This window comes from Lethenteron reissneri, chromosome 19 (genome assembly GCF_015708825.2).
Source record: "Lethenteron reissneri isolate LAM-NWPU_2019-01 chromosome 19, ASM1570882v1, whole genome shotgun sequence".
Classification (NCBI taxonomy): Eukaryota; Metazoa; Chordata; class Hyperoartia; order Petromyzontiformes; family Petromyzontidae; genus Lethenteron; species Lethenteron reissneri.
Genome location: NC_083797.1, coordinates 3,936,825 through 3,949,686, shown reverse-complemented (window position 1 = coordinate 3,949,686; position 12,862 = coordinate 3,936,825). Strand labels below are relative to the sequence as shown.

At 48.0% G+C, this 12,862-nt stretch overlaps 1 protein-coding gene across 3 annotated transcripts in view; it reads right to left on the bottom strand.

The window, feature by feature from the left end:
- LOC133344176 (collagen alpha-1(XXII) chain-like) overlaps nucleotides 1–12,862 on the bottom strand; it is a 164,138-nt gene that overhangs the window by 66,330 nt on the left and 84,946 nt on the right. For all 3 annotated transcript variants that reach the window (XM_061554189.1, XM_061554188.1, XM_061554187.1), the window contains 6 exons: nucleotides 6,506–6,559; nucleotides 5,214–5,267; nucleotides 4,994–5,047; nucleotides 3,982–4,035; nucleotides 3,109–3,162; nucleotides 599–643 (listed from right to left, as the gene is read on the bottom strand). In XM_061554189.1, coding sequence (XP_061410173.1) covers nucleotides 599–643; nucleotides 3,109–3,162; nucleotides 3,982–4,035; nucleotides 4,994–5,047; nucleotides 5,214–5,267; nucleotides 6,506–6,559 — 315 coding nt within the window. The remainder of the gene's footprint in view (nucleotides 1–598; nucleotides 644–3,108; nucleotides 3,163–3,981; nucleotides 4,036–4,993; nucleotides 5,048–5,213; nucleotides 5,268–6,505; nucleotides 6,560–12,862) is intronic.

The following is a 12,862-nucleotide window of genomic DNA, read 5'->3' as shown; positions in this document are numbered from 1 at the left end:
TAGCTGGGAATCACACTCTGGAGAGCTCTTGAGAAGAGGTCCTCTAAGACGGTAATTGGCCTACTCTTCCACGCTGGGCAGACGTCTCAGGAGAGGTGGGAGAATCCACATTTGAGGCCACCATATGCGGCACCTACTGATAGCCCGACTGACTGCAGTGTAGTCATATAGACTTCTGGGTGTACGGAGGTCGGTGGGGGGGTGGTGGAGGTGGGTGGGGTTCAAGAATGAAGTCGCCCACTGCTTCTATTGCCGCATCGGGAGATTGAATCGAACCGGTGACCTCTGCATTTGCTGCTCACCGTCACACAGCATCCCCCCCCCTACATTGCGTATACAATATCTCTACAGACAGAGAGATTCCAAGTGTCGCCATGGTACATCGCACACCCGTGCAATCGTCACGTCCGCAAATTCGTAACAGAGTTGCTCGACACGCTGTGCAAAGCTGTGCCGTGACCACGGGCTGCGATACGTAGACGCTCGGTGCAAAGCAAACCCTATGAAAGGGCTATTATTATTGCTCTGCAGTTGCCTCTCTGAAGCCCGCAGTCAGTGGCTTAACAAAATAAGCGTGCCGTGGAGATCAATTACACACCTTTTCACCATCCAGGCCACGCCTACCACTCTCGCCAGCTTCTCCCTGGGAGGAAGGGGTGGGAAATAGTCAAGTAAACACAGTGAGAAACTCTCACAACGTAGCACAGCATTCACAGCGCCCTGTCTGTGACAACAATTTCACTGCACTCAATTCCACTGCTCGTTGAAGGTAATAATCGTCTTGTGAAAAAAGAACGCACTCTGAGAAACTTCCTTCTTAAGCCAGAGGGCAACGGGTGGAATTCGTCCCCAAAGCTGGAGTGGGTGGCTTAAAGCGGCGGTTCTTAACCGGAGGGTACGAGGCGGACCCCTGAGGGCTACGTGGCAATGTCCCAGGGGCGTACGTGCGGTGATTTATAAATGTGTGAAATTATATCATATGCAGAAGAGTCATTGGTGAATGATCACGGATTAATCTGTCAATATGAGATAACTACGATAAATCTAAATCCATGTGGTAACCGAGAACGATATGAAATACCTTTCTAAATTCATTGATCGCAAGCAATGCGGTTTCCAAGAGTGACCAGCGAGCACACAAGAATTACGTCATGCGTGCAGAGCGTCCGTTGATTTGTTTGTATGCGCTTGCAGTTACCAGCTGGTTAGGACACCTCGCAATTAAAAAAAAATTGGTTAAAATATTGATGTCCATTATTCATACGATTATTTCTCTCTCAGAACCATATCGGGTCAGGCATGTTGGGATAACTCAGTTGAAACAAAATTCAACAAGGGGGGCATTGCCGTAGAAGCCAACAATGGCTTGAAGCGAACGAAGGGAATGAGCGAGGTGGACTGGACAGTCAAAATGCAAACAAAAAACACACTATGATAATATCTGCATTGTCCTTGAAACTGATTGGTCACACCAAGGGACGGCAAGTATTGTGGTTAATGCAGACATGAATCCTCGTAAAAAGGTTTCAGTTTTATTGCCAGAAAAAAGGGGAAAACCCCTATTATTATTAGAGCTCCTTCTAGTGGAGGCCCTTTCCTAAGCAGTGCCATGGGCAAGTACATTCAGGGCTACACCTTGACCTTTTATTTAAAACTAAGCTGCTGGATACCACTGCCTGAATTGAGTTTTTGTTGACGAGCCATGGGTAATACTGAAATAACACAAATATGCACGCTCAGCTGAATTCAAATATTGCAATGTAATCTCTCGCCACCTGATCCACCCAGCAATAAAAAAAATAACGCGATGTTATGAAAGGAAATCAGAGATTAGGTGGGTGAAAGACTACCGTGCTGGCCGCAAACACCCCAGCCGTGTTAGACACACGGTGGTCAGCACGAAACAAACCACCTAAAATAAAATCTACTCTGATGATTCATTTTCTACTGCGTCGCTCATGCAAATTCCATCTCATAATCGCTGATCAACCCCAGACCAAGTTGTAAGGCTGCCAGGCGGTGAGCGAGCGCCAACAAAGGCACTGCAGTTCTCTACTCTATACTCTTTGGTTCTTTCGGTAAAGTCACGTAGGTAGAAATAAAATAAAATAATGTAGATGTTCTTTTAGCCACTTATGGAGTGTTTCTACAAGTCGGATGGAACCAGAGTACCCGCGGAAAGCCCATGCATACGATGGAGCAGCACTTTATCCCACACAGAACGGACCGATGAAAGAATTAATGCCCACGGGAAGGGAGTTCACAACATTTGCCATAATAATAGGGTTTTCCCCTTTTTTCTGGCAACAAAACTGAAACCTTTTTACAAGGATTCATGCCTGCATAAACCACAATACTTGCAGTCAAAATTCAAACAAAAACACACTGTGATAATATGCATTGTCCTCGAAACTGATTGGTCCATACCAAGGGATGGCTTTCTTTTGAGCCTCGACCATGATGTAGATGCTCACCCCGAGCCCTCATTACTCTGATAGTGCATTGTCTTTGAGCTGTACGCCTTTTGGCGTCCTCTGGTCGAGCACCAATTGGGTCGAGGCTCAAAAGAAAGCCGTCCCTTGGTGTGGACCAATCAGTTTCAAGGACAATGCATATATTATCATAGTGTGTTTTGGTTTGCATTTTGACTGCAAGTATTGTGATTAATGCAGACATGAATCCTCGTTAAAAGGTTTCAGTTTTGTTGCCAGAAAAAAGGGGAAAAACCCTATTATTATATTTTGGTACTGGCAAAGGAGGTCTAATGATGTAGAAGGAGCTCTTTAGAACCCACGTAGGAGGGTAATTTGGTCTACTTTTCATGCTGCCCGGATGTGTTCTCAGAGGTGGAAGTATCCCCACTTTACCCCACCATACATAACCTGCTGATCGACTCACTGTGGTGTACTGTACCCATTTAAACTGCTCGCTAGACAGAGGTGAAAGGGAGGGGCATTTTAGAAGTTAATGCAAAGGAGGTCTAATGAAACATTTTGCCACTCGTCCAATCTACCAACCCTCTCTGCATTCACGCACGGTGCCGGACCACAACGCCACGTTCGAAAGCCACCACCTCCGTCCGGCTGTTTGAACGGAAGATATTCTTACCTTGGCACCGAGTTTTCCAGGAAATCCATCCAACCCTCTGTCACCTTTGTCGCCCTTCAAACGAAAGCGCAAATTCCGAGAACGTTATTATTATTATTATTCTGGGCTGAGTTGTCGCGGCTACACTGACAGATTTTTCACGCAAGGCAAAAAAGAAAACCCACCCCGGGACACTCCATTAGAAACACGCGTACACATTTTCAGGGGTCAATGCGGCACGTAAGAAAAGATGTGCTCTGATATTAAAGTACCGGAATAAAATAAAACGTGATATAAATCATCTTCCTGTAATGTTAATCCCCACCATTTATTATAATTTCGTGTAATGTACGGTCGTGGAAAGAGTAGTAATGATAACATTACTTTAGGATGTTGCCTCGGTGTGTAATGACTGCGGCATAGACTTTAAATGCACTATAGTTGCCCTCTGGGGTGGACAATTCCAGAGAAACACAGACGTTGCGGTGCCGAGGTGCAGTTTGTAATGTCGTGTTGAATTTAATACCGCAGTGCTTCAAGCTACCATATAACAGAACACACTAATATCAGCATAAATACTGAAGTACGGAAATTCTCGTAGCGCAACTATGGAGCTGATCATCAGTACCGCAATTAATTCTGCAATTAAAATTACTGATGTAACTGTTTAATTGGTTTAACAAAAAAAAAGTTTTTTTTTTTAAATCTCGCATGTCAGTTTCTCACAACTAATTGCCCTGCCTCATCATCTCTCTCCCTACACTGAATCAACGCTCACAATGCGCAGGAAAGTAAAACATTTTTTTTTATTTCCGCGTCTATATTTTTTTGCATCTGACTGCCTCGTTACTCGTGCCGCGTGCAGGCAAGGAAACGAAGTTGTAATTATCTCACCTTTTCTCCCGGGATCCCAGGCTGCCCAGCTTTACCGTCTTCTCCGGGAAGACCCTAAGATAGAAAAAAATACTTTGTATTAATTTCTCGCTCTCTTTCATTAGCGATGGATGAGCAAAAATACATACGCCTCGTGAGTTGATGAATCGCTACAATTCGTAGCCATGATTCGAGTCAAAAATTTATTATTTTCCTGTCAAGTTTAACATTTTTCTTTGACCGAACTCATTAGTATGATTTCTCTTTTACTTTGGGGGCATTTATCGGAGCATTTAAACCATTGGCCTCGAGGCCACGTCGACATAAAAGACACACACACATAAAACACACAATTTGCATGAATTGTAAAGAATACATTCTTACAATAAAAATCTGATGTGTGTATGTACGTTGAACTTTTTTCGCACCGTACGTAGCCGACCGTGCTAATCAGACAACAAGCTAACACTACAAAGCAGTTCTAAAGAAATGAGTTTTACATTTAGAGAAATTATTTTTCAATTTAGATTTATAGCATACGAGAATATTTGAATTGATGAACGCCGATTAATGACCATACATCACCGCAAAGTTGGTATACGTAACACTTGATTGAATTATCTGTGCTCAGAGTACCAGGGTTGTGGATTAGCCGTGCTTTTTAAACAATAGCTACAACATCTTTACGGCCGCTGGTTTAATTATTGTCTGCTTCTCGCTCCACGCGAGTTGCCGGCTCGTACGCTTTCATAGCAAACAGATGCATTGCATTCATTTCGTATGTTTGGTATTCGCTCCATTCTTATAGCCCGTGCACAGCTGCCACGAAGGTTCGATGTTTGACAGACAGGTTGCCAGTAGAGGGTATTATCGCTTTGCGTTTTTACCCAATTAACCAATTCAGTTGTGTTTTTTTGACTGACGCAACCTCTTCCTCCTCCTCTCAGCCCCCCCTCCGATGACCCCAGGTCATCCACCGTTGGCTGTCTCGGTTGTTTTTATTTTGCATGCGGACGCACAAAATGTCACTCACGGCTTGTCCTGCATCGCCCGGCTTTCCTGGCTTGCCGATTTCACCGGGGAGTCCCTGCGAGCCACACGCACAGCGTCACCGGCAAGGCTCGAAACGACGCGCGACAGGTGCCGGCGCGCGCACGGTTAGCGGCTGAACCGAAAAACGATGTCGCTAGCGTGGCAAGGTAACCCTGGGCTGCTGCGTCACGGCACTTGGGTCACAGAGGGGTGGGCATTACCGAGGGGCCAATGGGTCCGGGTGGGCCAGGTTCTCCCGCGGTCCCTTGCTCGCCCTTCGCAGAGGAGACAAACATCACCGTGAGTGCATTACGGGCAATGGGCTATCATCGGCAGGGTCCCTGCCAGCACAGCCGCCGTGACAAAGCAACGCCATTATCGTCATCAGCAGCAGCAGCAGCAGCAGCAACACCACCACTACCATCAGCACTGCCTCCACCAATCACGACAACAGACACCACTGCCACCAGCACCACCAAAAGCGCGACTATCATTGCCGCCGGCATCACTCCCAGAACAACCATTGGAACAGACACCACCACCATGACCAATAGAAGCAGCACCACAATGAACACCACTACCATTAGCGCCACCAGCACTAAAACCACCACAACTACCATCATCGCCGTCATCATGCGATATGTCATCACAATACATGAAATCAAATCATAGCAATTGATTTAACAACATGTGTTGGTGTTCTTGGCTTTCAAAGTAATGGACCAACAAAGTACTGTATTGCAAATGCACCTTTAAAACGTAAAATATTCTGACATCGGCCTCTGCTTTCCATCTACAAATCAATAGACCTTCGAAATTGCCCAACTGCTTTCAGACAAGCCCAATTGTTTGCCGGTGTAAATGGCACCCATTTTTACAACCTCCTGTAATTTGTACCAAGTCTCCCATAATTTCGTGACCTTTAAGTGCCCTTCCATCCACTGCAATTCCCAGTCTCTAATAATGGGGTTGGTGAAAGTGCTCGTGGTCTGTAATGTTTAGTCTGCAAGTGAGAGCAAAAGGCCCACAGCACTTAAAAGAAACCTAACAACATCAGGCAAGAAACATTCCAAAACTTCACGAGCAGCCGTCATTATTGAAGTTCGCATCCTGTGGAAGATCACGTTCATTAGTGTACGTAAAACGAACGCTGGGTGTGAGAAAAGAAAACAAAAACCTGCATGAATTGCAACAGCTGTGCCCGATGCACATGGCCTGAAACCTTTATTTCCAAAACCACATTTTTTTTTAATGCCCCGAGGAACGAAACCATTTCACCGCAAACCATCGGAGAAGATTATTTTGTGCCGACGTCAGCGCGCAACTTTGCCAAACGGACGAAATGTCCCCTCGCAAATTTTGTTTACAAAGCACACAGAGCGGGATTGTCCATGCGAGCGGCGCTGTCCGCACAATTAAATCAGCACGGCCCGTAATCGCTGCCAGCAGTGAGATGATATCAGAGAGGCGGTGGAGCCTCGCTGTCGGATTTCGTGCCTCGCCTCCGACTTACCGGCAGTCCCTGCAGCCCGTCCTTTCCCGGGGTACCAGGGTCGCCACGTTTACCCTGCAAAACAGCCGCGGCAGTCGCGCGTCATTACGGCACCGTCGCAGGTTTTTTGCACTTCCCGTAGAAGCCGCACCAAGGAGCTGAACCCTCTCGTCGGGGCACGTCGCGCCGAGAGCCCGCCACCCCACCCCTCGGAGAAAATGCAACGGGAGAGAGCGGCGGCTTCGCGTCATTGTCCGCGCAGGAGCTGTCCGCGCCGTAAATCGCGCAAATGTAATGAGAAAACGAAACAATCCGTTGCGGATCTGCGCCGTTTTATTGGCCCCGTTTTACGCGAGCGCGACGAGCGGTGGCGACGGTGCGCCCTGCGAGAGCAGCCGTTTCTCGAACCTTCATCGTGCGCCTCTCGCTGCCCGGCCAAAATCGAGCGGCGCAAGTGGAAGGGAAGTCATTTGCTGCGATGGAAGTGGTGGCGGTAATGCAAAAAAAATATTTCCGTTGTGTACTGGTTTATATGTGTGTGTTTACGGCAGTGCGTATTGCTGGGTAACACTTGCCTATGGTTCAACGGGAGGAAAGGTTTCAGCAGAGTGGACCAATGGTGCATATATTGTTCAAGACAATGATATTTAATAATTTACAGTTCTTTGCCAATACAATAGTGGATTAAAGCGCCCCCCCCCCCCCCACACTGTGTGGATCAAGGGGGTTGCTTGACGGCATGCCAGCTCACCGGTCAGTGCCGGATGGTGAAGGGGTGGGGGGCCCAGGAAAATTTCAGAAATCACTTTCCACCGACATCCATTGGCGAGAATTAAACTCGGGTACGCTGGGGCTTTATAGCGCAGTTCGAGAGCCACTGCCCAAACTGTCAATACCAAAATCTAATCGCAAAAAGGGACAAATTATTTTCTTAAAAACGCTATGAAAGTTTTGGAAGCGGAAAATCCATGAAATCACTTATTAATATGTAAAAAAAAACTAAATAATTGGGACGTGTTGGCTGCAAACATCTCGTTTGGAGGACATCGTGCGAGGCGTTCAGAGTCGGGGATTTTGCACAGTGAGGTCGGAAGGGGATCCGTCAGTGTGGTGTGTGGCACGGGGGGGGGGGGGGGGGCTCAATGAGACGTCCCAAACGGCGGCACGGTTTCCTGGCAGCGATCGAGCGTCAAGCGGGCGAGCAAGAGGCACGGCTTGCCAAGGTGGTGGGCAGCAGCAATGCTGGCTCCGCTTGCGTGTTCGGGACCGTGAAGAATTCAACCTTGACGTGTGGCCACCATTGACCATCATTACACTTCTTAACTCTCTATTCTGGGTCGAAGAAAAGCGCCACTGGGGTTTTTTTTTCCATTAAAGTTAATCATTTTTGACCTGCCTGGATAGGCCTGGAATATATACGGATGTATATATTTTACTGCCGTTTTTTTACATCTAATTTTATATGACAATTTTGTGTGAAAGTCAAGGTTTCAGATGATTTTTGTATTCTCGTTAGTTATGTGTGGACGATGCAGTTAATTCTCGGGCGTAGCTTTCCGTGTTCGTCTCCAATTGTGCGCCCTTCATGGGCAGGTCTACATATTTTACCGGCCGTAGAAACAAGTCCCGAGCATGCAATTAGGCCAAAACACTTAGCATGGGTTTGACCTTTTGGGGGTTAAATTTACATTCAAGTTCTTGCTTGGAGAAGGTCATTAAAATGATGGTTTGGGTAACAAAAAAAACCCCAATAGACCCTAATAAAGACCGAGCCGAAGAAACGAGCCCCTTTGTCCTGCAGCTCTACCTAACAACGGCAATGTCTTCCGATTTTACCGGCAGAATTTTTTTTAAACCGCGAAAATTTTTTCCACACGTTTTAGCCGCCGCTCAATTTGGCGATCGTGCGAACGATTTGTCAGAAGATCGCCGCGGCGTTCCGTCGCGGCACCTACAGGCGTTAACGGTGGGAGCGCGAGTGTGCGCGCTTAAGGAGCTGCCAGACATCAGCCCGTGCGAAGAAGACCGGCACGCTGGTGTCTACTTGGGCCTGTCATTCAACGGAGGGGGAAAGAGACTCAAGTCTCCGTGCATTATCATCTGTGGCCCTAGAGTGGTGTGGATATTTCGATATTAGCTGCATTCCAAAAAGCTTTCAGACATCTTGCAACGCTAGCTTAAGACTTGTCTGGGGTAATTGACTATAAGCGCATCCGTTAAAGCTCAGCGATTACACTGATCACCGTCCGGCCAGCATCCCCTAGGCAATCTTTGCTTCAATGCAAGTGCCATTTATTTTTTTTCTCCTTTCTTTCTCTCTGGCTCTGTCTCACCCACACCCTGGCCCCAGCCCAGTGTCTTGTTTACACAGACGCGGACGGCACTGGTGCGCCGTATGTACTGGCGGCGAGCGGCCTTTCGCCCGTGGAAATAATGCGAACGTTGAAACGGCGGCTCCGTCGCTTGAACGTGAACGCGCGGACCCCTCCCCGGTAATGGGAAGGCCCCTGTGTAAATCCCAGCACCCAGGGTGGTAGCGCAAACATCAACGTGGCATTTGAAATCGAACCACTGCTGCGGATGCATTGTACTGCTTGTGCCAGGCTGGGTCTACTTTGTGAGGATTTTTAGGTGATATCGATGGCCTTTTTCCGAGTAAAAAAGAATATTTTACGACAATGATGAGAGGCGTGGACCTGCGGCGGAGTGATTAGCGCACTGCGCCACGAATCTGGCCAACAGGCACGAGTTCGATTCCCACCCATGGCTAACATCGGTGGGGAGTGAAATCTAAGCTTTTGTTCCTGCCTTCACCAACCTGCACCTACCAGCATCATGAAGTGTAATCAAACAACCCCCATGACCATTTTGGTAAATTGTCAATAATTACCATTACTATACCCGATCCAGGACATTAAATTATAACCATGGCACGAAGAGAGCCCATGGCCGTGGCCGTGGGGCGCCGGTCATATGTGCGCCAAGTGTTTAGCGGCAGTGGCGAGCAGGCCAGGCCGATGGAAGTTTAGCAACCCTGCAAAAGGGGCGGGGGGGGGGGGACCCACACCCAGTGGTCAACACCGATATTTCTACAGAATCAATCGATAATTAATTATCCTGGAGGAATCCGATGGGGCTATGAAGGTCTTTTGCACAGGTGTAGGGGCGGGTCAGAAAGATGCAACAACAAACCGATACAAAAACACAATGGGAGTAAGGGAATCACTAAAATAATGAAACTAAACTATTTTGATTTCACCAGGTATAGCCCACTGAGCTATTTGCTTCCTTTTTCAGAAGCGACCTACCTATCAACAATTATAGCACAACGAAGTGGCTTATCACGTGGTCAACGTAGCACCGCAGCGTTCTGGATGGCAAGTCGTTACAAAAAGGTAAAGAAAACCGTGCTTATTTTAAATAAAAATTTGGCGAGATAAGATCGGTCACAATGCCAGCGATGCTTGGAGCTGCACATTCATGCCCTATCCGTACACAAGCACAATTTTGTGCTGTTAAACTAAAACATCGCCATTTTTGTTGTTGAAAAATTTCACAATTACACTTGTGTAGTGACACAGCGCCGACTGCTGTACAGCAGCAGCAACTGCAGGTGGACACTTAGCGCACACGCCGTCGACATACACACGATGTGAATGCCGGCAGGGCGGAGGAACTGGGGCAAGGGTCACGGGAGACCTCGCGGGGAGGCCCCTGGAACCCTCTGGTGGGTTCGAGAAGGGAGGTGCGGCTAGGGAGGAGCCAGGCCGCGCCGAGGGGAATAAAAGCGGTGGAAAGCGAGGGCTCCTGGCTGCCGGTTCTGGGAGTGGACTCGTCTCGTCGTCGCTGCCGCCTTGGCTTGATCATTGCGCGGCCGAACAGCGGTGGGCTGTCCCGGTCGATGCTGTCGGTGCAACGCGGACAGGGTCGTGTCTGGGCCGGGCCGTACGGCAGCGGGGTCGCGAGAGAGGAGGCCGGAGTTGTTGGAGTTGAACGAGATAATAAAGAGAGACGGTGCCTCCTGCAACTACCTCGTCTCCGACTGAGTACGTGCGCCGCACGCCACACGCACACACACGCCTCGGGAAAGGAGGACACTACGCATGGATTTTGTTTCACTTTCAATGATGTTATTGCGATGAGGTTTGTAAATTTATCGTGCCAGGTGCAGGTGGTAATATCCCGTGCAAACACCACGCTACTCATTTGCTGTTCTATTCACCAAAAGTAATAGCCGCCCGACTGCCGCTAAGTGTAGCCAACTGTGGAAATCTGCACACTCCACCTGGCAGAGTGGCGAATCAGGGACTCAGCCAGCCAGCCAGAGGGGCACTCATTCGCAGCGTGCCCCTGACCGCAGGCAATGCTGCCACATTATAACACGGAGAGGGGGTGGGGGGAGCACAAGCCAATGGCGGCCTCCGCTCAGAGAGAGAGAGAGAGGGAGACAGACCGAGAGCCACATCGTTCCTCACAGCCACATATTGCATTCGTGGCTTGCAGGGTAATGCTGCGTGCCAACACGTGTCGGAACAAAGATGAGGACAGGTTGTGTGGCAAGTCAGTGGCCCAAGTGAGCTGTGGTCAGAGACTGCCCTCTGGTGCTGACCCCATCCATCAGGGGCACACCTTGACAGTGGCAGCAGGTGTTCCCATGGCGAGCTTAGTAAATCACCCCGAGCGTGGTGGTGGTGAGGGGGGGGGGGAGTTGGATCACGCAATCAAATTCCTCACACGTTTTGGGAAAGGAAAAAAAACTATAGCAGAAAATGACAAATCTCCGCTGTGGGTTTTTCCCATCGAATGAAATGTGCCGAGTTGAATGGCTCACAGAAAAACAGAAAACCTACAATGAAATAAAACAAACTGCCTTATATTTACAATGAAAACGTGCAACAAGGTTCGTTGGATTAATCGATGTCCGGATAAGATTTGTAATAGGTGTCCACGTCACCAGGCTTAATATACTGCACGGAAACCAATTTTTCTGTTGCTGCAATTCTGCGCGGTGCAATGTATTATGCCGGCTCCGGTACTGCCAGGGGTGTTATTGCCTACTTACACTGAACTTTGGCGCAAAACCCACCGTAGAATAATCGTGCGACTAAAAAACATATTCCAGAGATTAAGCTGAATTGCAAATATTTTAAAACAATAGTTCAGCCTCTGTAAGTAAAAAAGAAAAGATTGTCATCCCGACCCATGAATGAAATCATATCGAGTTATTCTCTCGCGTTACCCATTTAGCATGTTAAATACTAGGTGCAAATTTATACTGACCTTGAAAATGCACTATCTCTATCATTGGAGCATTCAACCCATAGATATCACTTCGTCACCTGACACTTAATGTCCATTCATTGCTCTTAAGCACAGCTTTACTCTCCATTCACAAGGTCACTTCAGAACAAATGGTTATTTCCTAGGCATGTGATTGGCTCATTTTTTTAAATTAACTTTGCATGAAGGTTTAAGCATAACTGTTTTGTGTTTGCCCAGTCCAACCCTGAACCCAATTCTCTTCGATACTTGGGAGTTGACCTTGGAGTTAGGGGAGTAATTATGCATTGATTCACCCCCCCCACACACAGAAATCTGATGAATTATAATGATTTGGAGTTTGAGCAAAACGCCCCATACATCGGTCTAAACACAAAGTGTGCGTGCATCGCATAGCGGGCGCAATGCGCAAATTGTTCATCTGAACTTCTTGACCGCGAGGGCCACTGTACACGGGGGTAGATGATGAACGTGACGACTGTCATGGCGCCTCGTCATGCGAGTTCATCAGTTGCACGTCCGCAGACTCTCCTCCGCGTGCAAATGCTCAATTCAATTTCGCTTATTGCAACGGAGTGGAAAAGACAAAATGTAAGTGTGGAAAATGTGCACGTATTAAGCACTCCATAAATAAGCAATTTATATGGAAGCAATTTTGTTCTTGCGTGCATTCAGACGAATTACTTGTTAATACGGGCACAACTGTGTTTATATATATACGTTTCACAGGGAGATCTTTATGCGGCGTTGCCGAGCGCCGCCCCTTGCTGCATAGGAGACCGTCTCGACTTGGCTCACGTGAAGAGTCAAGCGAAGACTCACGCAAAGACTCACGCTAAGACTCACGCTAAGACTCTCACGAAGGCGCAGAGCGACGCGTCGGCCTGACGTCACCACGGCGATCACGGAGTCGCGGACTTGCGTATCTTAGCAGCCTCGCGCTCAGCAGAGAACATCTATGATTCAATGGTTTTATATTCTTTCGAGGGGTCATAAGATTCACGGCCTTACGGGACGGGTGACGAATGAGCCCTCTTTATCCCTGACTTGGAAACTCGCTCGGGGGGCGGGGGTGTGGGGTGGCCAATCCTGATTCAG